The 27,597-nt window shown below is 35.4% G+C and overlaps 1 protein-coding gene across 3 annotated transcripts in view; it reads right to left on the bottom strand.

The window, feature by feature from the left end:
- The window catches only part of LOC110031410 (MORC family CW-type zinc finger protein 2-like), a 121,385-nt gene that overhangs the window by 9,830 nt on the left and 83,958 nt on the right, over positions 1 to 27,597 (bottom strand). For all 3 annotated transcript variants that reach the window (XM_020734589.1, XM_020734588.1, XM_020734587.1), the window contains 3 exons: positions 24,773 to 24,856; positions 24,529 to 24,666; positions 12,401 to 12,513 (listed from right to left, as the gene is read on the bottom strand). In XM_020734589.1, coding sequence (XP_020590248.1) covers positions 12,401 to 12,513; positions 24,529 to 24,666; positions 24,773 to 24,856 — 335 coding nt within the window. The remainder of the gene's footprint in view (positions 1 to 12,400; positions 12,514 to 24,528; positions 24,667 to 24,772; positions 24,857 to 27,597) is intronic.

The raw sequence follows: 27,597 nt of genomic DNA, 5'->3' as shown, positions 1-27,597 counted from the left end.
TTTTCTTATTCTGAATATTCAAAAAAAAAAAACAGTTCCAAATTTACAATGATAACTTATATATTCAAGCGAGCAATCTTAATATATAACATTTCCAAATATTTAACCGAGCAATCTTAATATATATTTAATTAGCCTCGTTTAAAAATCATCACTGATTTTAAATATTTTAATTAAAAATCATTTTACATACATTTAATTTGATGTGCTTGGCACTTAAAACTTATAAATTAAGTTCAAAATTTAAATAACGTAGCGGAATTGAGATATAACGCAGTAGAATGACGAGATAACACAGCGGAGAACAAAGTAACACGTAGGGAATATTCACATCACGTTAGCGCTTCAACAATCCAAGGAATAAACAAATAACGCAGTTAAATGGCGAGATAACACAGCGGCAAGGTAAAATAATGCATGGGGAACATTCACAACACGTTATGCGCATCTTAATTGTGCCGATTAATAGATAAATAACGAAGCAGAATGACAAAATAACGCAGCAGCAAAGTAAAATAACGCAGCTGAAACCAAAGTAAAGCATGTGGAATATTCACATCACATTACGCACTGCTTAATCGAGCCGCAGAATAGAGTAATAACGCATCGGATTGGCAAAATAACGCAACGATAACTTAAAATAACCCATCTGAAGACATATAACACATGGGGAATATTCGCATCACGTTACACGATGCTTAATCGTGCCGCGAGATAGAGTAACAATGCAGCGGAATTACGAAATAACGAAGCGACAACGTAAAGTACCGCAACCGAAGACATATAACGCATGGGGAAGGAGAGAAACAAGGATTAATATCGCGGCGGAGATGATTTGTTCAGATCCTCTTGCTCTCTGATCTTCGCTGATGAGATAGGATAGTGTGCATCGCGGCGGTCGTTGAAAGCTAGCGACGTGGAATGGACCTCATGCCGGACCTCTTTAGAGAGAATAGGGTGGCTTACAGTGGCAAGGGAGCAGCATTCTAGGCTTTACATCGTGAGGAGGTGCGTTATTATGGTTCTTTGTTCACAAACTATGCTCCAACGATGTTCCGTTGAGTGGGACTCGAGGAGAGTGCCTCCAACAATGTTTTCTGTGGATATAAGGTGTGATGTATATCATAGAGGTGATCAGAGGGTTCTTGTTTAATGGGTTGATAGCGCAGAGCTTGCTGTCGATGTTGTGTGTTATAAAATGGGGATCTGCTTCTTCGGAGGATGGATTTTATTGATGACTGCATTTGTGTTCTTCTTGTCGGAGATGGCAAACATGCCGGTTGAGGAGATGGGAATGGTGTGGAGAGGGCATTGGTATTGAAACAAGTTTTTGGAGTAGGATGATGGTTAGGTTGAGGTAAATGGGAGTGTAAGGGCCCTAGGAATTGCAGTTTTGTTGCAAATAATCGAAGAGCTGCGTGCTAGAATGGTCATTTATCTAACAAAAAGCTACGATCAGTTGTTTTTCCAAACGCATAAACCAAAAACCTAAACAACTTATTCAGTTTGAGGGTTTTGAGAAGAAATTGGTAATGAAGTCTTTATTTTAGTTAAGTTAGAAACACTCATTCCCTTTCCCGCAATCTTTTTCTAAGATTTGTCATGAGCTGGAGCATTTCTGCATCTCGGGCATTGTAACAAAGGTAGAAGCATGATCTAGAGTGCTAAACTGAGGCATAGGCATTTAGCTTTCTACTTGTAGTATTAGAAATCTTGGCAAAAACAGAGAGCATAAAATAAAAGGGAGGAGAGAGAAAGAGGAGGAAGAAAAGAAATATGGATTTAAGGAGAAGTTTGGATTTAGTGGGAAGAACTTTATTTCAGGATATGGATTTTAGGAGAAGTTTGGATTTAGAGGTAAGAACTTATTTAAAGATATGCCTACAAAAGTGGTAATAATATTATATACTTAAGAATAACACTCATTTTTCTTCAATTAGGTATTTATGTTTCTCAATTTTTAGTTGGGAGCATAGTTTATTTGTAATTGAGTCAATGATGGTATGAGATCATATTGAGGTGGTTTACTCCAATCATTTCAGATGAAATAATCAATCTTGTGTTAAAATAAGAAAAATATCTTTTTGTGAGAACACTACATGATTTATTGATATGCAATTTTATTTAAAAATTTCTTCATATTGTCGAATGTTTGCATATATTACATGAAGGCAAACTTGAGCTAACATTAATGATATTTATGATTTTATTGCTTTTATTGATCGGGTGATCATGTTTATTAAGTCATTATTTACAGGCATTTGTATACTTATGATACATGATTTGTATGTGATAAATGATTGCTACATGAATTATATTTAAAAGAATGTCATTGTGATAATTACATGAATGCCTTGCATGTATGGATGATAGTAAACAATGAGATATTTGGTTCTTAATATTTAACCAGGGATAACTATTGGTGTCAGGAGGACTATTGATAATTGATGTGTTGGGAGGGAACCCATTTTTTATCAATAGTTATTTTAGCCTATAGTTTAAATGACAACTCAATAAGATGAAATGAATGTAGTCAAAGCCTAAGCAAATACAAGTGACGTTCTTAAAATGAGAGTTATTAATTATAACATCAATATGAATATTTTTATGATTGCACATAAATGAATGAAATATATGCTTGTTGCAGTTCTTACTGTTTACTACATTTAATGTATTTTAACTTAAATGTCACATGATTCAAGTATGTTTATTTTATGTACTGCGATCATGCATATGAGCTATGATTGCACATACACATTCCTTCCTTTTCGTCTATAAACTCTTACTTTGATTATTTTGTTGAGCTTATAGCTCACTCCTACAGCTGATTTTTAGAAAGATGTAAGGAGCACTAGGACGAGCCAAATGAGTTTTACAGCTTTTGGAATGTACAATTTTAAAGTTATAAAAACTTCTAGGCGTGTATTTTTATATGTTGGATTTTTAGTACCTCTATATATTTTTTGATAATATTATTATACACGCTTCCAAATACTTGAAAATGTTAATAAAACATAAATTGAAATACATTGTTAATTTTTGTGACAATTTAGTTGGATTAATTCATTACCTATTAAGTCCTAAGTTGTGCAAGCCGGAACTAGTGTAGTCGAAATTGTGTCTATCACACCATAGTTGATAAAAAAAGTCTGTCGGTGTATGACAAAAAGCAATATCAGAGTGATGTTACATGAAAATAATGATGAAAACATGTTTAGATTTAGGAGAAATAAGAATGAGATTAAAATATGAGTTGACTTACATAGAGTAAAAAGTTGATTAGGTTTGAGGTGGATAGCTCCTATGACTTAAGGAATAATTTATGCATGGTATAATTATTATATGATAAATTGTATTGAATAATAAATTGTGCAAATACGAGTAAAAATATTTGAAGAAGTATAAAAAAAAATTGAGGTGCAACCGACTGGGCCAATTATAGAACTAATGGAGCAGGCTGAAAATAACTGGAATAGAAGTGATATTTAGACTAGGACAAATAAAAAAACTAGGGCCGTTGAATTACAAGACATTATTCAGTCGATATCTCAAATGGTTGATAAAATGACTGCTTCAAAAGAACTGCTACCACCACTGATTCAGATTGAAATATGCAACAAAAGTTGTTCAACATTTGAAGATATTCAGACATTCAAGCCAATTGCAGTTAAAGGTATCAGTGACCCTACAACTGTTAAAGATTGGTTATTGAAAAATAAGAAGATTTTGAATGACATGATTTGTCCCGAGAATAAAAGAGTGGTGCTAGCCACTTTAATGTTAGAAGGCAAGAAAGAGGTAGTGTCAGGCACAGTATAGAGAAAAATTTCAATTGCACCTTGATGAAAATATGCATTTTGCATTAAAGTCAATAAAAGTACAAAAACTATGCATGTATGCATCTATGGGCAAAAAAGAAACCTATCCTCTACAAGTATAGTAGAAAGTTCCCTATCATCCTATACATGCATCAAAACAAAAGAGCCAAAAATGGCACACTTAGCACAAACATGAGCAGCTTTATTGCATTCGCGTGGTGTATGCAACAATAAGATTTGTTTAAAGGACAAAGGAAAAGCAAAGTTCGGCGCATTATGTGGTCATCGTCTCCAAATGTCCTACTTCATAGTAGCTCTCAAAAACTGCATAGCCCTAAATGATGATACCCTTGCATTTGAGCATTCACAGTTGGCAAATGCTTTGGATGGATTTAACGGCTTGGAGCTCAACTTGAGCGCTATCCCAATGCTCAAAATAATGACAAGTAGCAATGATCCCACCTCCAACCTAATTTCAAAGAATGACCCCAGTGCAGACCGAACTGGAAGGAAGAAGTGCCCCGTTGGCATTCACTTTGAGCCATCCGGGAGGGAGAGGGTGCCAGAAGAAAGTAGCGACCGACCCGAGTGGTCGGCTAGAAACCTATTTCATCTGGAATGGGTAAAAGTGAGTCATCGTAAGCGCAATGAGAATTGTGGCAGCAACAATGGTTGCAATACCATGTGTAAGATTGTGCACCAAGGCATTGTGGGCCCGCCAACAATGATGTATAGCATAACAAAAGCATTGAGCAGGTGCGATGTTGCCTTTGTGAATCTTGCTAAGTTTGCCCAGAGCCTCATCAAAGTTCTAGAATGTGGGCATGAGGATGCGCCAAGTTGCCTTTATGCGGTCGTTCTCTCCAAATGTTCTGCTTCATAGTGGCTCTCAAAAACAGCATAGACCTCAATGATAATAGTCTTTCATTCGAGCATCCACAGTTGGCAAATGCTTTTGATGGATTTAACGGCTTGGAGTTCAACTTCAGCGCTGTCCCAATGCTCAAAATAATGACAGGTAGCAATGATTCCACCTCCGACCTAATTTCAAACAATGACCCCAGTGCCGACAGAACTAGAAGGAAGTAGTGCCCCGTTGGCATTCACTTTGAGCCATCCGGGAGGGAGAGGGTGCCAAAAGAAAGTTGTGACCGACCCGAGTGGTCGTCTAGAAACCCATTTCATCTGGAATGGGTAAAAGTGAGTCATCGTAAGCGCATTGAGAATTGTGGCAGTAACAATGGTTAGAATCCCATGTGTACGATTGTGCACCATGGCGTTGCGGTCCCGTCAACAATGATGTATAGCATAACAGAAGCATTGAGCAGGTGCGACGTTGCCTTTGTGAATCTTGCTAAGTTCGCCCACAGCCTCATTAACGTTCTGGAATGTGGGCATGAGGATGCCCCATATTGCCAGGATCGAAATAACTCTGCAAAAGAAAACACAGTTAGGAATAAGGTAACCTCTGTCCTCAGCATAATTGCAGCCCCACAGGTATCCCAGGGTGTCTGAAAGGCCTCTTCTCGCCAGCCAGCACCAGTTAAGGACAGCATCTTGCGTTAGCCTCCACCAGAAAATGCATTTATGAGGGTGCATTTTAATTATTGAAACAACCTGAAATGGCATCAGATGTATTGAATCTTGCATTACAGGCCAATGCACTAATAGATTGGGTCGTATGCAACCTTCAGAACTCGATACAGTCAGCAATCAAGTTGGAGTGGATTTTAATTTGGAGGATTCTGTCCCGCATCTCCTCACCGAATAATTGAGGAGCACACTTTGGTTCCATGTCCCATTGGTGATCAGGCTGGCCACTTGGAGATCCTCCATGCAATTAGTGTTACCAGGGGCATCATGAATCCAAATATCAGTTAGAATTTTGATTTTGCCCCCATTTGCCAACTTCCAGCGTGTAATGGGTTGGAAGAATTAAGCACCTTCACAAATTACCTTCCAGCTAATTGAAGTACAACGATTGAATTCAGGCGGCCAAACATTTGACCCATATTTCGGTTGGGGGCATTTATGGAGTAGGGAATTAGTTTCCTGCAAGAAGAGCAAAGCAATACGGTCTCTAAGTGGGCCATTCCAAAGTTTAGACGCATGGAGGTCCAGTCCTCCCAAGCGGGCAGGGAGGCAAAGGGTGTCCCAGGCCATAATGCAAAGCTTGCTGGTTAATATTCTCCCTCCAAGGGAGTTGTATGAACCTTTTCTACAGTATCATAAAGAATGCTGCAGGGAACTTCAGTGAGCGTAATCAAGAACATGAAGGCAGGAAGGAGCGAGGATTTGATGAGAGTGACTCTTTCCGTCGAAGGGATGATTTTGTAAGAGTTTTCAATGATTGATTTATTTCACTTTCAACTAGATTAGTACTGTAAGAAAATTTTTATTATTTGAACAAAGGTAAAAGACAATTAGACAGTATGAAACAAAATTCACTAGTTTTTTTAGATATGCACCTCATTATATTAGCACTCAGGATAAAAAAATGTCAGTGATTTTTCCACAGTATTTGAGATCAATTAAGATTGATATTGGCTCTTTGTGAAATTAGTGACTTCTCAGTGCTAGTTAAAATGACCAAAAAAAAAAATTAGAAAAGAGCCAAACTTCTCCAATCAACGATGGCAACCCCAAGCAAGGAAACAAAAAAGGTTTTGGCTGCGTAGAAGACTTCCGAAACAAGAAATCTAAATTAAATGGTCGACAAAAACATATCCAATAAAAAATGGGCAGTGCTTGTTAGACTCAGCAAAATTCTACAAAAGTTGACAGGCGGGACATCAACAGATGGATTGTTCGTTGGAAAAGAAAATTGGATAGTAGACCATAGACATTTCAAGGACAAGGACAACCCAAAAAATTTTGGAAGATAGTGAGTTAAGTAAGACTCAATTTTTGGAAAAGCCTTCAATTCAAGCAAAAGGGGAGACTTCAGAGCACCGAAACAAACAACCAGTAAAGGCCATGGTTTATACAGTTAGCCCTCAGGAAGCAAAGAATCTGAAGTTGTTACAGGTATGCTTCTAATTCTACAAGAATTTAACATAATTTTGTTTGATTCCGGAGCATCACATTCCTTCATTTCTAAAGAATTTTCAATCTTATATGTTGGTATCATGCACTTTATTCCTATATTATATGTTATCATGCCCTCGAGAAGTGGTTTCAATGCAAATAGAAGATATTTTATGCATGTTGGTATTTCTGACAGAAAGCTACTAGCAGAATAATCATCATATCAATTCAAATTTTGATACCATACTGAGGATTTAGTAATTAGTAAAATATTTTGCTAAGATTGAATACTAAAAAAGAAGAGTGAAGTTTAATTTTCCTGACAAGAAGTTATTATATTTTTCCTATGATAGAAATGCATTATTTTATTTGATTACTACAATGAAAGTTGTACAGTGTTTGCAAAGTGAATTGATGTTTTTAATCAAATTAGATGTATTAATTAATGTGCAAAAAGTAAAGAACCTCTGGGTGATTGCAAAATTTCTTGACATTTATGGAATTGTCAGGGCTACCACCAAAATGAAAAGTTGAGTTTGGTGTTGATGTGCAGCCAACGACATCTATAAATTTCAAATCTCCTTTTAGTATGGCTCCGCAGAAAATATAAGAATTGAAAGGTAAATTGCAATAATTGATAGATAAATGTTTCCTTAGACCAAGTAATTTGCATTGCATTGCTCTTGTATTATTTTTCAAGAATAAAGATGAATCTATGAGGTTATACATTGATCATAGAGAGTTGAACAATGTGACAATATTTAATAAATATCACTTGCCCATGATAGATGATTTGTTTGATCAGTTGAAGGGAGCTACTATATTTTTCATGATTGATCTGAGATCGGAGAACCGAGTCAAGCTAAGAGGGCAAATATAACTAAAACAACTTTTGGGACCAAGCATGAATTATGAATTCCCCGTTATGCACTTTGGTTTAACAAATACTCCTGCAATTTTTATGGATCAGATAAATAGAATATTCGAGCCTTACATGAATAAATTTGTTATTATTTTGATTGATAATATTTTGATATATTCAAAAAATGATGATGATCCTACTAAACATCTGAGAACAACCTTGGAGCTGTCGAGGTAGAATCAATTATTTGCAAACTTTTTCAAATATGAATATTGGTTGCAGAGCATTATATTTTTTTGCATATCGTTAGTGAGCAAGGAAACTTAGTCGATTCTCAAAAGATGAAAATAATTGTGAAATGGCCGACACTAAAAAATGTTATAGAAGTACACAGTTTCGTTAGTTTGGCGGGATATTATAGGGGTTTGTTAGATGATTTTCATAAGTAGTTATCATTTTCCAAGCTGATGAGAATAGATATTAAGCTTGAGTGAACTAAAGAATGTGAGCATGTCTCAAGAAATAAAGAACCATTTGACTATTGCACCAGTACTAGCTATCCCAGAACCGAGGGATTCCAGATTTATAATGACACATCATTGAGAGGCTTGAGATGTATTTTTAAGCAAAACAAATGAGTATTAATATATGCATCTAGAAAATTAAAGCTACATGAAAGAAATTATCCAACTCAAGATCAGGAGTTGACTATTGTAGTTATTGCTCTCAAAATTTGGAGACATTACATATATGACATGAAGTGCGAAGAATTCACTAATCATCAGAGTCTGAAATATATTTTCACACAAAAAGAGTTGAATTTGAGAAAAATGATATAGTTAATGCTTATCGAATACTATGACAAGGATACTTAGTATTGTTCTAACCGAGCAAATATGATAGAGGTAAGAAGACCAAAGATATTGGTTGTTTACATCAGTTAATTGTGCAAACAATTTTAATTGACCAAATTAAGGCAACCCAGAAGGTTAACAATGAATATCAGAAACTCATTGAACAACTTCAGTCAAGAAAGAAGATGGTATTATAGAAAGAAGTTGTAATTTTGGGCACCTAATATCCTAATTTGAGACAAAAACTTTTATGTGAAGCTCATCATTCAGGATATACAATTCATAAAGGCAACGCTAAAGTGTATAATGAATTGGAGCTGATGTCCTGATGGTCAGGTATGAAGAAAGATGTTGTTGAGTATGTGTCAAAATGTCAGTCTTGTTAAATTGTCAAAAATGAATATCAAAGACCCGATGTATTAGTCAATCATTGCCTATACTTGAGTGGAAATAGGAAGAAATAGCGATGAATTTTGTTATGGGATTTTCTAGGTCCATATAAAGTCATGATAACATTTAAGTGATTATTGATAGGTTAAGTAAATCAACACAGTTCTTGCCAATTAAACAGTTAGACTAAGTAGCAAATTTGGCTTGTATATCAAATAAATCAAAGAAATCATTAGACAATACAGTATTTAAAACTTAACATTTTTTATACAGATAGAAGATTAACATCCGGTTTGTGGAAAGGTATTGAAGAAGGGTTGGGCACACATTTGTATTTTAGAACAACATTTTATCCATAAACCTACAGACAATCAGAAAGAACAATTCAGGTATTAGATCTTGAGACTTTGTCCTTGACTTGAAGGCAAATGGATAGTTCATATTCTGAAGATTGAGCTTGCATATAATAATAGTTATGAATCAGTATAAAAATGGCTCCATATTAAGCATTTTATGACAAGAAATGCAGAACTCCATTAGAGGTAAGAGAACATCTATTGTTAGGTCCTGAATTGGTTGATGAAGCTACAAATAAAATCCGATTAGTCATGGACATATTAAAAGTTGCTCAAAATCGAGAAAAAAATATGTTATAACTCAAAGCACATAACAATAAAGTTAAAGGTTGGTGAATGTGTTTTTCAAAAGTAATGCCAACAAATGATACAACCATATTTGGTTAAGGATCTATTTGAAATTATAAAAATGATTGTTCCAGTTGCTTACATGCTAGTTTTACCTGCAAATATGTCAAATATTCACAATACGTTCCACATCTCAATGTTGAGAATATGAGTTTAGGACTTGGACCGGAGAATTTAACATGAAGATATAGAAGTGCAGAAAGATTTAACATATATTGAAGAGTCTAAGAGAATTTTATAATATAATGTTAAAAAGTTGAGGAGCATGCATATTCCTTATATCAAGATGAATTGAAAGAACATACCATAAAAAGAAGCTATTTGGGAAAGAAAACATGACATGCAACATAAATTTCCCTTTCTATTCAAGTAAATATGCAGGAATAATGAGGGCAAAAATTTTATAAGCAGCGGAGTATTGAAATACCAAATTTTGACCAAGTTAGGTAAAAGTCGATCAATTTTAAAATATATTCAATTTTTTGCATTCACCAAAATTCAACCAAATTATTTTTATAAAATTATGCAAGTTGGATCGCTCCAATTGATATATACACTACATATGGACTATGGATATATTTGGAACCATGAAAATAAAATGATAATAACTTAATTAAACTAATTAAGCATTTAATTAAAAGCCTAATCTTGCACACAATGGTAAACCCACATTTTGTGGCATGCAACAGCCGTTGTATCGAAGGTTCGAATGAAGTTAAAAACAATTTATCCTTCATTTTTCCCCTCTCCAGCATTATATTTTAGAGAGCTTGGGCATTACCGCAATTCCAACACTCTAGCAGGGTTGCACGAATGGTGAAGAGGGAGCCAGAACTTCTGTTTTGGGAGCGTTGGGAAGAAAATGTTAAGACAAACCTTATTTTTAGGCTCATTGAAACACTCCTTTTCTTTCTCTGAAAGTGTGCAATTTTAATTACTAAAAATGAAAAGTTACAAATGAGAGCTATAAAAGTCACACAAAAATGCAGAGTATGGTTGGCATCAACATACACCACATTCAAAAAAGCAAGGTTACAAATTGGAGCATCCCAAACAAAAGAACTTTCCAAAGCAATCTGGAGCACTCGTTTCCTTTCCAGCAATCTTATTCTGCAATTTGTCATGAGCTGGAGCATTTATGTATTTCGGTAACTATAGCACAAGTAGAAAAATGATATGGAGTTCTGAACTGAGACGTGGTCATTTGGTTTTCTATTGATAGTTTCCAAAATCTGGGCAGAAAAGTGGAAGAGAAATGGGAAAGAGAAGGAAGACGAGAAATAAGGATTTAAGGAGAAGTTTGGATTTGGAGGTAAGAACTTTCTGTAGGATCACTATGTGATTTATTTAAATGAGACCTTTCTTAAAAAATTCTTAATATTGTCAAGATATGCAAAATTTCAGTTGGATCATTATGTGTTTATTTTATGTACTGTGGTTGTGGTCACAAATATGAGCTATGATTGCATAACACATTATTTTTTTCCGTTTATAAAATCTTACTTTAATCTTGATTATTTTGTTGAGCTTGTAGCTAACTCCTATATGTTATTGATTTTTAGAAAGGGGTAAGAAACACCATGGCGAGTTAGGTGTGACTTTGTACAGCTTTTGGATTGTATCATTTTGAAGTTGCAAAAGCATTTAGGTACGTATTTTTATATGTTGGATTTTAATAGCTTTGTATAAATTTTGGTGATATTGTTATACACGCTTCCAAACAATTGAGAATGTTAATAAATTTTGAATTAAAACGGATTGTTACTGTTTGTGATAATTGAGTTGAATTGATTCATTAACCACTAAGTCCTGATTTGTACAAGTAATAACTAGTATTATAGGAATTACATCTGACTGAGTCGTCCACCTCTATCACACTATGACTGATCCTAAAATGAAGGTCAGCTAGGAAGTGATAGAACCCCTCTAATGATTTTAGCATTATGAACTTGGCTTGCGTCTAAATATTAGCATAATCAATTTTTATGAGAAATTCAGTACCTCCACGCTTTATTAATAATTAAGGTCTGTTTGGGACAATTTTCTATATGTTTTGCATTTTAGAACACCACAACCAATTTGTTCAGGAAATTCCTTCCTTGTTGTTTTCTAGAAAGTTCTATGGTGGGAATCTATTTTTTTCAACCTGATTTGTTAAAGTGCAGTTCCGTTCAATGCATCATTATGCTGAGGAATGATTTGATTTTTTTTTTTTTTTTGGAAAAAAATATATATTTACAATTCGCACAGTAGCTTGCTCCACGACAACTTTACAGCCACATTTTCAAAATGCTGCAGAAATCCCAAAGAGAACCTTACTAAGAAATGTTTCTTTTTTATTTTTATGGCAGTTTTATGCAAATTCATTATCATATATCCTTTTTACTGATTAGTCATAAAATTTTAAGCACATACTCGGTTGCAACATGCAAGAATCATATATCATGTTTACATATCTATTTCTAGTGCTGCTACAAAAGCCATGCTTAACTAAACATATTTATATGATTCTTGCAACATGCAAGAATCATATATCATGATTACATATCTATTTCTAGTGCTGCTACAAAAGCCATGCTTAACTAAACATAATTAGAAATAAAAAAGGTTGAAAAAATGCAATATTTAAAATTAAATAAAGGACATTTCCCTCATAAATATCTTATTAGATCAAATGAATATAATTTGTTCAGTCTAGTAGTTTGATAAATCCATGCAAAAGTATAATAGAAAATCTGAACAAACCATTGTAAAGGTAGGCTCTTGATGTTGAAGCCAGCACTCAACATTCTCCACTTGCGGCATTTGTCACATTGAACCCATTCATGATCAGGCTTAAACCGTTCAACATTGGTTTCCTGCACAAAGAAGAAGAAAATATAAAGATAGCAGAAGTTTTGATGAAAAACAACTGTACTATTTCCACAAATTTGGCCATAATTTTGTGGGACAAGAAACCCAGCCATATAGCAAGCTAACGTCAAGTAAATCATATAGTTTTATCATCAAAATTGCGAACGGACAGATTGCAACCTGATATAGCCACATGGCTTAATGATTCTACATAAAAACTAACTCCACCACAAATCAACAAATGACCCACCCCTCTAAACACCCAAAACAACACAGCCAATGGTTTAAAGACTAAATTTTACCTGTAGACACTGGATAGAACTTTATTGAGATAATGCTAATGTGAGTGCATAGTGTACCATGTTGCATACTAGTTATGTGTTTCCTTTTTTTTAAATAAGCAGTGAAAATACACTTTCTACTCTCTATGAGCCGAGACAAATTGGAGTATAGGCTCTGGATCTACCACATAATAAATAACCTGCAAAATTTAGGAGTACCTATTTATCATTCACATCCCAACCTGTTGGGTTAGATTAACTTGTTGGGTTAGATTTTAGTACTCATTTAGCATTCACATCCCTACAGAGAATATTTCATTATTTGTCCATTAGGTTAGGAAATTCGAAGTCAATTCTTAACGCTTTTCTTCCTTGCCAATTCTTCTTACCTCTCCTTCTTGCCATGAAAGTGATTTCTAGCTAAATTGGTTCGAAATCTAGAAACCCTAGAATACAAATTGCTTAATTATTGCTACATATCTTAGGGTTTGAGTGTGAAGGCTGAAATTTAGAAAGGCTTTTGGCGTGGAGAAATCTTCAGATATGAAATTCAATTTCTAAAATAAATCTTTTTTTAAGGTAATTGCCATTTAGATTAGGTCGCCTACAAATCAATTTCATGCCAAAGAGAAAACTTTAGGAACTTCAAGAAAATCTGAAAAATACTTTATAAATATTTAGTAAATCTTACTATAGGTGTAATACTAAAAAAAAAACTAATAAATAAACTTGCTTCGATTAATTGCTAAAAAGATGAATTCAGCGATGGAATATTCAATTGGAGAAGAAATAAGAAATTAAATTGTGCACACTAACTTGGAAAAGTTGTAGCAAACCCTAAATTTAATTTTTCACATTTCATATTATATATATATATATAATTGCGTTGTCTTCCTCGATATCGTTCTGCTAGGGTTTCGCCGTTATGGCGAACGTTGGTTTTGCTTCACTGCTCTGGCTTGAACTTTTTTCGTTTTCGTCAGTATCGCGAGTCATACTTACGGTTCGTCTTCTGCGGGAGTGCGGCCAGTAAAGGATCGTCTTTGGCGGCTTCCTGCGTGTCACTGCGAGATCGTGTTCCGTGAATCTTCTGCAGCATCACCTAGTTGACGACGTATTCTCCTTAGTTGTCGTGGCTCGTGTCGTTGTCTCTCGCACTCAACGACGCCACTATCGCCTTGCCCGACAGAAGGTTCCCTTCAAAGTCTACTCGTCTTTGTTCTAGCGGCTCGCTTAGCCGTTCTGGAGATAGTCTTGACATGCATTCCTATGCCAATGCACTTACCGGCGACTTTCCTATTTCTACTCGTGCTCCTCTTTCAGGTTCAGAGCCTGATTTTTATATTAGCAAGTCCTAAAATGTTCCTCAATCTTTTCACGACGCTATTAAAGATGATGGTGATCACACTTTCATTAAAAAGCTTGGCAAAAAAATAGAAAGTTTGCTCTAATTTTCACTGAGGTTGAAACAAGCTCTCTAGCGTCCACTTGGCATTTTGCTCTAGTGGAAACATTTTTGTATGATCACCCAAAACTCGAGATCATTTGGAAAGAGTTTGATGCTATGAAACTATTGAGCAGTTGAAATTTTGACTTGATCGTTGACGTATACTTATTCAGTTATCTCATGATGCCGATTACATTCGTATTTTTTTCTTCAAAAGTGATCAAGATCGACAACCATTTTATGAAAATTCTGAAATGGACTGTCAATTTTGATCCAAAAGTGGAGTCCTCTATCATTCCTGTTTGGATTAAGTTTCTTGGGTTAAAATTATATCTGTTCAATCTGAAAATTTTCTACTTTTTAGCAACTGCTTACAGTAAGCCTCTCAAGATTGATAGTCCTACACTTTTTAGCAACTGCTGCCATTATAATATGACTTAAAAATTCTCTACTTTTTAGCAACTGCTGTCACCAGACCCTTTGTGGCTTGTGTGTTAGTTGAGAGAAACATCACTCAACCAGCTCCAGATGTGGTATGGATTGACACAACTAACAATGTGTATTCACAAAATATTAAAATAAAACCACACCCTCATTGCTCTCATTGTAGTATGTTTGACAACAGTTCTAATATTTGTTATCGCTTGCATCCTCATCTAAGACCGAATGTCGCTAAAGATCAGCCACCTACCATCCGAGCTAAGAAGGTAAAACCCGATCCTCTTTCTAACACCGTAGTTCCAAATGAAGAACATCATACTACAGTTACAGATCTAAATGTGATTATACCACTCACAGTTATTGAAGAACACTCACTTACATGCCAAGACTCACGAGAGTGCTCATTCAATCTGATAAAAGATTTGCTGGTACAACAAGTATTTTCTTCTAATGTACAATAATCTGTTCAACAACATACACATGTTCGACACACTTTAGATCAATCCACTGATCATATGAGCCAATCTTCGTCAATCTTCGGATGAGGAATAACAGGTCTATTCCAGGAGGAAGAAGAAGAATGGCGGCCGACTCGAGCTTGGGAATTTATTGGGTGATACATTGGTTACTACTGACAATGACACTTATCTTACCAATTTATTAGCTGACTCCTTTCTTAGAACTAGAGACAGATGCAATGCTAAAATTGGGTCGCTCTCTAGCTACCTGATACTTAGTATTTTGACACTTTCGTTTTTTCTTTAGGTCTCTCGTGCATTTTTCTGTATTTTCTCTTTTTGGAACCACTTGATGTGGTTATCATGTGGGCAGGGTGTTATGTTTGGGTCCTCCCACACAATCTATCTGTATCTTACTTTTTATTGAATATATTAGCCACTGGGAAAAAAGGCTAATATATTAATAGGAAAAAAATTACAGATACAATGTGTGGCAGGGCGGGAGGGCGCAAGCATGATACCCTGTCCACACAAAAAATCACAAAAGGTTTCAAAACTAGAAAAAACATAAAATACATTAAATACTAAAATAAAAAGCCTAACCGTGTCAAATTACATAGTATCAGGTGGCTAGAAAGCGACCCAATTTGGTCGTGCCTCTACCTCTAGTTTTAGGGAAGGAGCAAGCTCATAAATTGGTAAGATGATCATAATTGCCAGTAATAATTAATGTATCATCCAATATGTTTCCGAGTTGGAGTCAGTCTTCATTCTTCTTCTTCCTCCTAGAATAGACCTGTCATTCCTCATCCAAAGAATCAGTCTGATGGGGTGGTAGAGCTGAAGCAAAATGAATACCAACCGTAGTACCCACAATAGGTTCTAGTATATGTGAAGTATGAGTTGTCTCTACACCGGATACTTCCTGAAGAAGTGGAGCTACGAGGCTCTTCAGATTATCAGCCCTAACACTATCATTTGTAGGTAATAGTCCATCAGTATTGTTTTCTATAGGGTTTAAAATTTGAAAGTGTCAGCATCACATCACTCGCAGTAACAGTAACGGCAAGGGCAAGAGAATCAGACACCAAAATCTGTCTTGTGGTAGTTTTCTCTCCAGGTGGTACAGATATATCTTTAGAATCATCCTTATTCACTTAATCTTTAGATTTCAAATTAGGTTGAAGCTTATGACATTTATCAAGAATATGTCCAAACATCTTACAATGAGAACAATAAAAAGGTTCATGCTCCATGACGATTTGTTGTCAATATTCATTATTCATTGTGTCCAACCAGACTTCAGTAATATCAGGCAAAGTAATATCTCTTTCCACAAATATTCTGGCCACAAAAAGTCTGGTAAAGTTGAAAGTGGGTAGATCTAGCTTCATAGGGTCCCCAAGTATGACACCAATAAAGTAGAGAACTTGATGATGAAAAAAATGCAGCTTGAGACTAGGTAGACTAAACCATACCGGTACAGTAGGAGGTTCATGATTGGGGTCAAAATCAGGAGACCACTTGAGTAGTTTCATTGGCGTACCAGCAATGTTAAGATATTTTTTGGAGAAAATACGAGTGTAGTCTTCAGACACGGTTAACTTAATCAAAACATGTCTCCTATCCATGAGCCCCAATTTCCACTTTCCTGCTAATTTGAGGCCATCAAAATTTTTTCTGATAACTTCCAAAGCTAAGTGTCTCCACTAAAATTTCCCAATGAGTGTAAATTTGAATTTGTCAGTCAAGGTTGAAATTTCTAACTCAGAGAAAAATAGTGTTGTCTTCCCACTCTTCCTGCTTGCATTCACGATTCTTCTTATAACTTGAGGGAAAAATTGTCGTCAGCCCCCTGAGGTACCCACAATGTAGGCAAATATAGGTTTTACCGGGCTCAACCGAAGGAGGAAGCTCCATCACAGAAAAGAAAAGCCCTGCAAGTCGGGCTGAGGGCAAAAGAAGACGAGTCGGGGCCAAGTTGCGCAGAAGACGAACCGCAGATGTAGAAACTGTAGCGGCAATCTTAGCACACCGCAGCTAGACAAGGCAGAAGACACGAACCATAGAAATGGCGCGGAGGAAACGGCGAAACCGCAGAAGCTGGAAGACGCCGCGGTTTCATCGCTGGGCACGAAGCAGCACGAAGGAGGAGACGACCACGAAATCGAAGCCTTGCGTCGCTGGGCACAAAGGATGAGACGACAATCACAGAGGAGATTAACGAGCACGAGCGAGCGTCAGTGGAAACGACGTCTTCCCTATTAAAAGAAGACTACGGCTAGAAAGTATTAACCTTTCAGGATGAAACATTGCATTCAAAATAAACTGGGGGAATTACATGAGTCTACAATAAGGCAGACAAAGAAGGTCCCCATTAAGGAGAGACAAAAGAGGCTTGGATACAGCTTTGGTGATAAGAGGAATTTCAGACATAAAACCTGCTTTGGCAAGCCAGTTGGCAGTTCTATTACCTTCTCTATGTATAAACTGGTATTTAAGATTGAGATTAGTTGCCATAAGATGAATCTTATGTATCCACTGTAAAATGTGTCAGGGACGGTCAATCTGATTTAAGAGGATGTTGACCAATAGCTTGGAATCAGACTCCACCAGCAATTCTGAATTTTGCCTCTACAAGCAATGTTGATGGCCCAGTAGATAGCAATAGCTTCAGCTTCTAAAGCATCCCTTGCAGCAATAGGGGACTGGAAAGCAAGCAGACAGGTACCCTGAGGATTTCGAAAGATCCCACCAATGCAGCATCATGATAATTAAAACTCCCATCAGTGTTAACTTTCAACCATCCAGCTTTAGGCTTCAGCCAATAAACTAAGTGGTGGTCAGGTAGGGGGATGAAAGGATCTCTTGCCAAGTAGGAGTAGGTCAGGAAAAGCCTTCCATAAAGATAGTTTTTACATAAAGGCAAGACAATTATAAGCCACAATATTAAATTGCTACTGTCTGTCTGCATATTTGGCTTGGTTCCTAGCCATCCAAACAAACCAAGCGACAACACCAGGGATGATAAACAGATTGACCTGCTGCCATTCCTTCCAGCAAATGAAAAACTACTGCCAGGTAAGATTAATTGTTTGCAGTTTCCATTGAGTAACCACAGAAGTCCATACTTGCTAAACAAAACAACAATGGAAGAAAAGGTGTCCAATCGACTCCTGCTTTTTACAAAGCATACAGAAAAAAGGGCCTCTCAAACCCTTCAATTTCAGGATGTCATCAGTTGGAAGGAACTTGGAGAATAGTCTCCAGCAAAAGAAAAACATTGAGGGAGAGAAATTTCCCCCAAAGGGGCTTCCCCCAGTGAGCCTGCATTCCATGTGAGTATTGAGAGTAAATGAAAGCAGAAATTGATTGAGTTGGGCTCTTTTTAGTGATGAGTCTGGCTTTTCTTGTGGTATCCAGAGGGATTTTCAGAATGATTTGAATTTGTTGATTGTCCACGATGTTTTGGAGAGCTTGAAGATTCCATTGTCCCTCATTCCAGCAATCAGACATCTTGGAGTTCAAATTAATAGGGCATCCAATTATCCAATTAGCGAAGAGTTGCTTCATCTTGACAGAAATTTGTTGTCAAACAATGGTTTGCTGAGTTGACAGCATCAAACCCACCCGAGTCAAATCCACCAAGATGTACAACCTCTGTATATGCACTTTTTAAGATTTTTCAAAAATATTATATTTTATATATATATGTATATATATATATATAAGTAAAGACATTTACCTGACATCATAAGAGGTATTGACTTCACTCCAATTTCGTCAAGCAAACTTAAATTTTATAATAGACTATCAAATTTTCTTTACTATAAGTATTTCATCTATTCAAAATAAATTGGTCAAATTTTATTTAATATTGAGGCATCACATTCTTTTGCCTCTGAAAAATTTGTGAGAACTAATGTTTTGCATCTTTTAGGAATGTTTGATGCATTGTCAGTCACTTTGTCTAATGACTCTCGAATAAAAAACAAATAGAAATTTTTGTGTGCTGACGCTGAGCCGATCTCACGTCCCACTCATGGGAATCCACAAAATTTGTTGTGTGCACATGAATCAAAATAGAATCCCATCCAGAGAAAGCATGAAGAGCGCTTTCCTGCTCGGAATTCTGCTAGATATTTAAAGTTTTTATTTTTATTTTTATTGTTGGAAGGCTAATTAAGGGTTTCATTCTAATAGGAGAGAATTTATATGTTGTATTTTTCTATTTTGAGAACTTTACCTTGATTTTATATGTTTTAGAGATCTCTTTCTCTTATTTTTTCCCTTAAGAGTTTCATATCCTCTTCTTTTTGCAAATAATACGTCTGTAGCTTCTTCAATAATAGGTGGTGAATCTCCTCGTCCGTACATCGTCAATTCATGATTCCCTCCGTCATTTTCAATTAGGACAACCATCAAGCATCGCTTATCAATTATCATTCATTTGTTATTCCCAACCACTTCTCCACTAATTTCACTTTCAAAATACCATCTAAGAGCGCACTAAAATTATATCATCTGGTATCAGAGTCCGACAAACACTAAATTTTTAGTGATTTGTCTTGCTTGCCAACAAAAAAAACATATAATCTAATATAACACTCCCACATCAGAAAAAAAAAATCACCACTATTATAACCATTCCTATCATAATTTTTACTAATAATCCTAAATTTTCAAAAAGCAACATTCCTACCTATATAAAAGACCAACCCTGAAAATTGCCATTAAAACTCTGTGCCATCAACTAACCTTGGTTTACAACCCTACACTCGCCAAAACTTATGATCGGGAAAAAATAACAAATTGCCACAGGAGAAACACTCAAAGAGGTGTCCAAAATTTTATTTGGAAAAAGTGCAATAGAAATATCTCCAACTGCAACAAAGGCTTGCCTCCTTTGACAAGGGACAACCAAAAAAAAAAAAAAAATACTCATAGCTACAACGGTGACTCACAAGTTCGAGATGAGAATGTAAATCATTTCCACCATAAAATTTTCAGTGACAAAAAATCAATACCCGGATGATTTTCCACGGAATATTAGAGAAGGGAGGATTTCAGAGTAAGATTAACTTGCCATATTTTGACAGACGTTTGGATCCGAATAAATTCATGGAATGACTCTAAATAGAGAAATCAAATTTTAAGTATAAGGACATTTTTCAAGACAAGGGAATTAAATTAACAACCATCAATTTTAGGATGAATGCTTCTTTTTGATAGAAGAACCTAAAGCATATAGGATAATAGGAGGGAAGAGTAAAATCGCCACAATCTAGGATTAAAAGGGAGATGCAACACAAATATCTTCCCATATATTACCAACGAGATTAAAAGGATCCTTTAAACAAGTCCATGACAGAGTAAGAGTGACTTCACTATTTTTTTTACATGTTGCACCGTGGAAGGAAAGACGTGCAATATCATTATTAATGGAGACAATTATGAAAATGTGATATCTACATAAATGGTGGATAAATTAAGCCTCATAACTCAGAAGTATTTTTAGTCATATTCTCTGATTTTGATTGAAGAGGAATAAGGTCAGCATTGACAAGAGATATTTGATAGAATTTTCAATTGGAGACAAGTTGCAGAATTAGGTTTAGTTTGATGTCATGCCCCAATCCTTTTAGGTATACCTCAACCTACCTTAACATAAGTCAAATCTAAAACATCTAGTCACCTGACAGGATGATCAGATGGTCTGGGTTTAATGTGACCAAACCATTTAAGATGACTATCTCTAAACTTGCCCATCACTGGAGCTAAACCAACCCTATCACGGAATTATTTATTTTGCATATTATATAAAGTGTGAAGGCTTTTAAGATTTTAGCAAAACATTACCAAGATTTTCTAGCATAGATCAGCGACGTCACAAAGGAGCCGAATAAGTTGAAATATATACCAATAGTAAAAAAAATATTAATAAGTTGAAATATATACTAATAGTAAAAAAAATATCCAAAAGTTTTTTAGATGATTTGCCTGGCTTACCTCCAATTAGAGAGAAATTTATTTATTGACTTGATACAATTGCAGAATCAGTAGCAAAGATAATCATACAAAATAACCAAAAAAAAAAAAAAAGAATTGCAATAACTAAATAATCAATTACAAGATTGTTGGAGAATGATTTTATCAAGTCGAATACATCACATTGGGCGCCCTAATGTTTTTTTTAAAGAAGAAGAAAGAAAATCTTAAAGTTATGCATTGAACATAGAGAATTAAATAAGCTCACAATTAAAAACAAACATATACTACCAATGATTGATGATCTTTTTTTATCAGTTAGACGACTTATTTTTGAAAAAAAATTGATATACGATCAAGCTATCATTAATTGAGAATTAAAGAGGATGGCATAGCAAAGATAGTATTCAATACAAGATATAAACATTATGAATTTGTAGTGATGTCATTTGGGTTATCGAATGCACCTACAGTCTTTATAAATCTTATGAACATAATAATTTTTAAATCATTTCTAAATAAATTGGTATTTGTCTTCATAGGAGACATTCAAATATATTCAAGCGACGAAGCAAATTATGCAGATCATCTTTGCACAATTTCGTAGGAACTAAGGAAAACAAGTTGCATGATAAGTTATCAAAATGTGAATTCTGGTTGAAGAACACAACATTGTTGAGACATGTGATCAATAATGAGTATATTCTAGTAGATCAAAAAAAGGTTACAACAATAACTGATTGGCCTAGACAACCTACTCTCACAGAGATCAAGAGTTTCCTAGGTCTGGCAAACTATTACAAGAGATTTGTCGAGGGTTTTTCTCAACTTGTTATGCATTTGTTTAGATTGACTCAAAAGACCGTGAAATTTGAGTAGACAGATTATGGTTACAAAATGTTTACAAGTGGAATACATGCTTAATGAAAGCGTCAATATTAATAATTTCCTTGGGAATAGAGAAATTGAAGATTTAAAATGATGTTTCTTAAGAGGACTTGCATTTATTCCTATGCAACAAGGGAAGATAATTGCTTGATTCTAGAATATTAAAGAATCACAAGAAAAAATATCCCATGAAAGACTTAGAATTAGCAAGAGTTGTAATTGTTTTAAAGATATGAATGCAATAATTGTATAGAATAAAGTGTGAAGTGTTTATGAATCATCAAAGATTAAAATATTTTTCCACACAATGAATTGAATTCAAGGCAAACAAAATCGCTTAAGTTCATTAAAGTCTATTAGTTGGATATATAATATCATCCAAGGAAGCAAATGTAATTACAACTACCATAAGCAGATAGACGGGTTGAAGGGTAAATTAGGTAATTTCACAACAAGAGCATCTAATTAAAAATATAAAATGTTTGCAATTATCAGTAGTGACACCAAATAATAAAAGCTTTGTATTATTAAATTAAATGTCAATTCAGTTAACTTTGAAGGATAAAATATGAGATACATTCTCACAAGATGTGAGTTTAAGAAAATTTTAGACCGGGTGAATGCAGGTCAAATGAAGTAGTATGAGATAGATGTGAAAAATTGTTAAATGTATTGCATTCTTGTTACTAATAATTTCCGAAAGAAAATTTAACATGAATCATTTTTTTTAGAATACACAATATATACAAGAAGCAATAGAATATACCAGGAGCTCAAAGGATTATTTTGGACAGGGTCGAAGCGTAAAGTAGCAGAGTTTATGGCAAGATATCTTATTTGTCAGATGGTTAAAGCTATGCATCAAAAGCTTAGCAAGATACCATAACAGTTGTCTATCCCAAAATGGAAGTAAGAGGCATTGCTATGAATTTTTTTATTGGACTACCATAATCAAAGTAGGGTTGTGATTTTGAGTGATTATTAATCGTGTGACAATATCTGCATATTTCTTACCTATCAAACATATTGATTTTGTGGCTAAGTTGACCAAAATTATGTAACAGAAAATGCGCAATTGCATGGAGTCCCAAAGTCAATAATTTAAGAACAAGACAATAAATTCATATCTATATTATGGAGAAAAGTTCATGTTTTAGGTAAACAAATAATTTTCAATACAACAATTCATCCCAAAATAGATGATCAATCCAAAAAAGAAAAAAAAAGAAAACGAACAAAATATTACAAAATTCACTTAACTCTGCGCGCTTGATTTTGGTAAAAATTAGACAAATGCATGTACCCTTGATAGAATTAGCCTATAGTAATAGCTTTCAGATTAGTAATGGCATGACTGCTACTGAGACATTTTATTAAAGAGTACATAACACCACAGTGCTAGGAAAAAAATGATGAAACAAAAATAACTGTGCTGAGTTCGTAGACGAACCGCTGAGAAAATTTGATTAATTCGTGATAGTTGAAGGCAATTCAAGATATAAAGAAAAAATACTTTACATTGCACTTATTACGAAAAATGTTATGCCTTAGCATCGGTGGGGTGAGTGGCCATTGGTTAGTTAGGGGATTATGTGTGGTTGGTTGTACGTGTATTTGGAAGGCAAGATCATGGAGAATGTAGGGTTGGCAAGTGGTAGAGAAATGTGAGGGTGGTAGGCAGCTAGAGGAGTGGTAGGGGTTGGAGAGTAGTTGCAAAGGAGTTTGGAGTTACAAGACCATCTCAAAGCAGGATACAGCCGAAGCACCACACAAAAAATTAGAAGATAACTCTACTAGAACTGCCTCCCACACACTTAGGAGTTAGCAATTTATAGAATCCTACTTCTAAACAAGAGGAAAGTGGTGGAAAAGACGAAGAATCCGGAACAGACTTTCCAGAAAAAGATATGGTGCGAAAAGCTCAACTGAATCACGAGAATTCGCGATCACAACCTCTGTCGCGGGTTCTCCAACCTTCGCGAGGCCACGAATCCTCGCTATCGCGGGGCTTCGGCACTGCTAATTCAAAGCACCCTGCTTCGGGGCACTATTATTCACCCAAATTTGGGCACCGTTCCAAGCAACTACATCATGCTTCATGAAGAATAATTTTAAAAACACAAATAACATTTAACAAGAATGAAGAAAAAACAAGAACTTAAATAGTTGGGATAAAGCTATAGACGTTGATGAGAAAACCCCAGTAACATGATCATTTTTTTCATAAAAGCTAACTGTGTGTGAGAATTCAAAACATAATTTTGAGATGAATCTCTGTTATTATTTTTCTAATATTTTCAATACCCTTGGTATATCAGATTTAGGGCTACAACTAGAGCAGAGAGGTGGTGCAGAAAGTGATCTAGCACAGCCTGATCACCATAAGCACATTGCCAGTAAAAAATATAAATTTTAAGAAAACCACCATGCACATAACCTTCCTCAAAATTAGCATGGGCACAAATCCCAAAGATGAAAAAAGTTATAGAAAATAAAGGCAATGTTTCCCTGACATACCAAATCAAGATTGTCATAGTTTTCATCCCAATATTCATCAAATTTGCTCCCCAACCAATCCTCAAGTTTGGCATACGCTTCGCAATCCTGAAAACCCTGTTTGTTGTTTAGCACCCAAACATGTCCATTCCCATTGTGCTATATGAAAAAAAAAAAGAAACAAAGCTGAATAAGAATTGCAATTTTCCAGGAAAATCAGGATAGAAGTCATTATATGCTAAAAATAAAAACTATCTAGAAATACCATAATAGATGTTACATCTGCAACTCCTATGACTCCACGGCCCAAATCTGCATTGTGCTGCATACCACCAACTCGTTTGTATGCCTAGATAAGTTATGGAACTTTACGAATTCAGAAAAATTGCAATGCTTATGCAAAAAAGAAAGTCAACAGATTAAGCTTCACAGATAATATCTTCAGCGCAAATAGCAATATACCAAGTAATCAAAAAATAGATAATGATTCAAGAAAGAAAAAGCAGAATTGATGAATAAGCAGAATACATCATAACTTTGTTCAAAATGCTTCCATTATTATCCTATAGTTTCTATAGCAAAACATATTTTGAAACACAGTCCATTCAACCATCAACCATCCCTGAGAGAAGAGCATATCATCTAACTAAAGCAAACCAATTCTGCTAATATTGTAAGATCTTTACCTTCCCCCTATTGTTTTATAGCCTGAGTATCTTAATTTCCTGACAATTACAAAGTACAAACACTCCTCTTTTTTATTTTTATATTTTTACTGTTCTATGATGCCTTTAAAATTTGAATGTATAGCATTAGTGTCTTCAACCAAATATAGGCAGATACCACTTAACATGTAATTAGTATTAGGCATGCCAAATTGGATTGATGAGTCGGCTTCAATCAAATTGTTTGTCAGGAAACGCAATTTCGAACCAAATTGAACCAATCCCATTTGATAAACAAGCCAAGTAGAACAAACCAAAACAGCTTTTCAATAAAAGTGTGGCATGATGCAATCCTTGTATCCCATTCAAGATTGATTAAATAATATCATTTTTAGTCCTCAGTTAATAGATGGATAATAACAATGTAAACAGACTGAATGAGCCATGCCAAGGTTCAACTTGACCAATAACCATCCAGAAATGTTGGATCATCTAGGATTTGGGAATAAAACAGGATAATAGTATTATATCAAAAGTGGTATAAATACATAAATCAAAGAGTATAAATAAGGAAAGATATAATACCCAAATTTCTCCTAATAACACCCAAAAGATAAAAAGGAATGTCATAAACTAGGAAATACATAGAAAGAAAAATAACAAGAAAGGAAACAAATAAATAAAACAGAATAAAAATACATAACTCACAACATGCCCCCTCAAGTTGAATTATATATGTCAATCTTATTCAACTTGGACTTGAATTCGTCAAATGACCAAGGAGAATTACTCGTGAGAATATTTTCTAGTTGACCAGTGGATCGGACAAGTTGAATATATATCACCAAGGAATCAAGCTTCTCATTGATAAAACAACGGTCAATCTTGATATGCTTGGTACAATCATGTTGGACCGGATTATGAGCACCTTTATTGTCACAAAACAGTTGTAGAGGTACAGTGACCGACATATGTATCTCGCAGAGCATGATGCAAAACCAAAGACCTTCACATACCTCTAGGGACAGATGAAGCTCAGCTTCAGTACTGCGCTAGGCAAGCAAGGACTATTTTCTACTTTTCCATGTAACAAGGTTTCCCCACATGAAGGAGCAATAATTTGAGGTAGATCGTCGATCATGTATGGACTCGACCCAATCTTTGTCCATATAAAATACAACAGAGCGAAAGGTGTGACAAGAAGACAACAAACCTGAGCCCGATGTGCCTTCTAAGTAATGAAGGATCCAATGGATAACAGTGAGATGATGCTCGTAAGATTCAAACATAAACTGACTGGCAATACCAATATTGTGACAAATGTTCGGGTGCATATGTGCTAGGTAAATGAGTTACCCCACTAGTCCTTGCTAGTGTGTCTTCTTCAACTGAACGACATTGGGAACGTCTGTCAATTTCTCATGGGGATCCATCAAAACAGCTATTGGTTTGCACATAAGTAGCATTGTCTCAGTTAGTAAATATGTCACATATTTGCACTGAGAAAGGTTAATGCTCCAAAAGGACCAAACTACTTTCATACCTAGGAAATACTGGAGAGAACCCGAGTCCATCTCAAAAGATGTGTACATAATAACTTTAAGGGATTCCAAGGCCGGCAGATCATTACATGTGAGTATGATATCATCGACATGGATGATGAGGATAGCAATAAGGTCATCTGCTGAGTGGTCGAAGAATATTGTGTGATCATACTGGGCTTGTGAGAAATCATGACCCACAAAAAGTTTTATAAACTAGTCGAACTAGGCCCGAGGGTTGTTTCAATCCATAAAAGACTTTCATAGTTGGCACACTTGTCCACGAGGAGCTTGAGTCAAAGCCTGGAAGGAGAGACAAATACATCCACTCTGCGGGATCAATGTTAAGAAAACATTCTTGACATCCAATTGAAGTAAAGGCCAATCCAGACAAGGAACAACAGAACCTTAATGGTATTTGGTTTAGCCACCAGACCAAATATCTCATCATAGTCAATTCCATAGGTTTGTGAATAATCTTTGACAGTCAATCGTGCCTTGATGCATTCAAAGTATTCATTGAAGTTAAATTTTGTGTTGAAAATCCACCTGCAACTTATTGTTTTCTTTCCTCAAGGAAGATAAAAAATATCCCACGTATGATTGCGCTGAAGGGCATTCATCTCGTCCATGACTACAAACTTCCGGGACAGGTCATAAAATATTGCTTCAATAGTGGATGGGAGACGACGATTCATCAAGGAAGCGGCAAAGGCTTCGTAGGACTGAGATAAATTGTGGAATAAGACATATTTTTCTACGGAATAAAGAGTGCATACATGTTTTGCAAACCTCAATGGCGGAATTCAACTCCTCATTCAAACTAGGAGTGATGCCCGTAAGTTGAGAGAGCATCGTTTCAGAGATGTCGGTCGAAGCGGATT

Source organism: Phalaenopsis equestris, unplaced genomic scaffold, assembly GCF_001263595.1.
Source record: "Phalaenopsis equestris unplaced genomic scaffold, ASM126359v1 Scaffold000807, whole genome shotgun sequence".
Lineage (NCBI taxonomy): Eukaryota > Viridiplantae > Streptophyta > Magnoliopsida > Asparagales > Orchidaceae > Phalaenopsis > Phalaenopsis equestris.
Note: the sequence above shows the minus strand (reverse complement) of the source record. Positions and strands in the feature narration are given on the sequence as shown.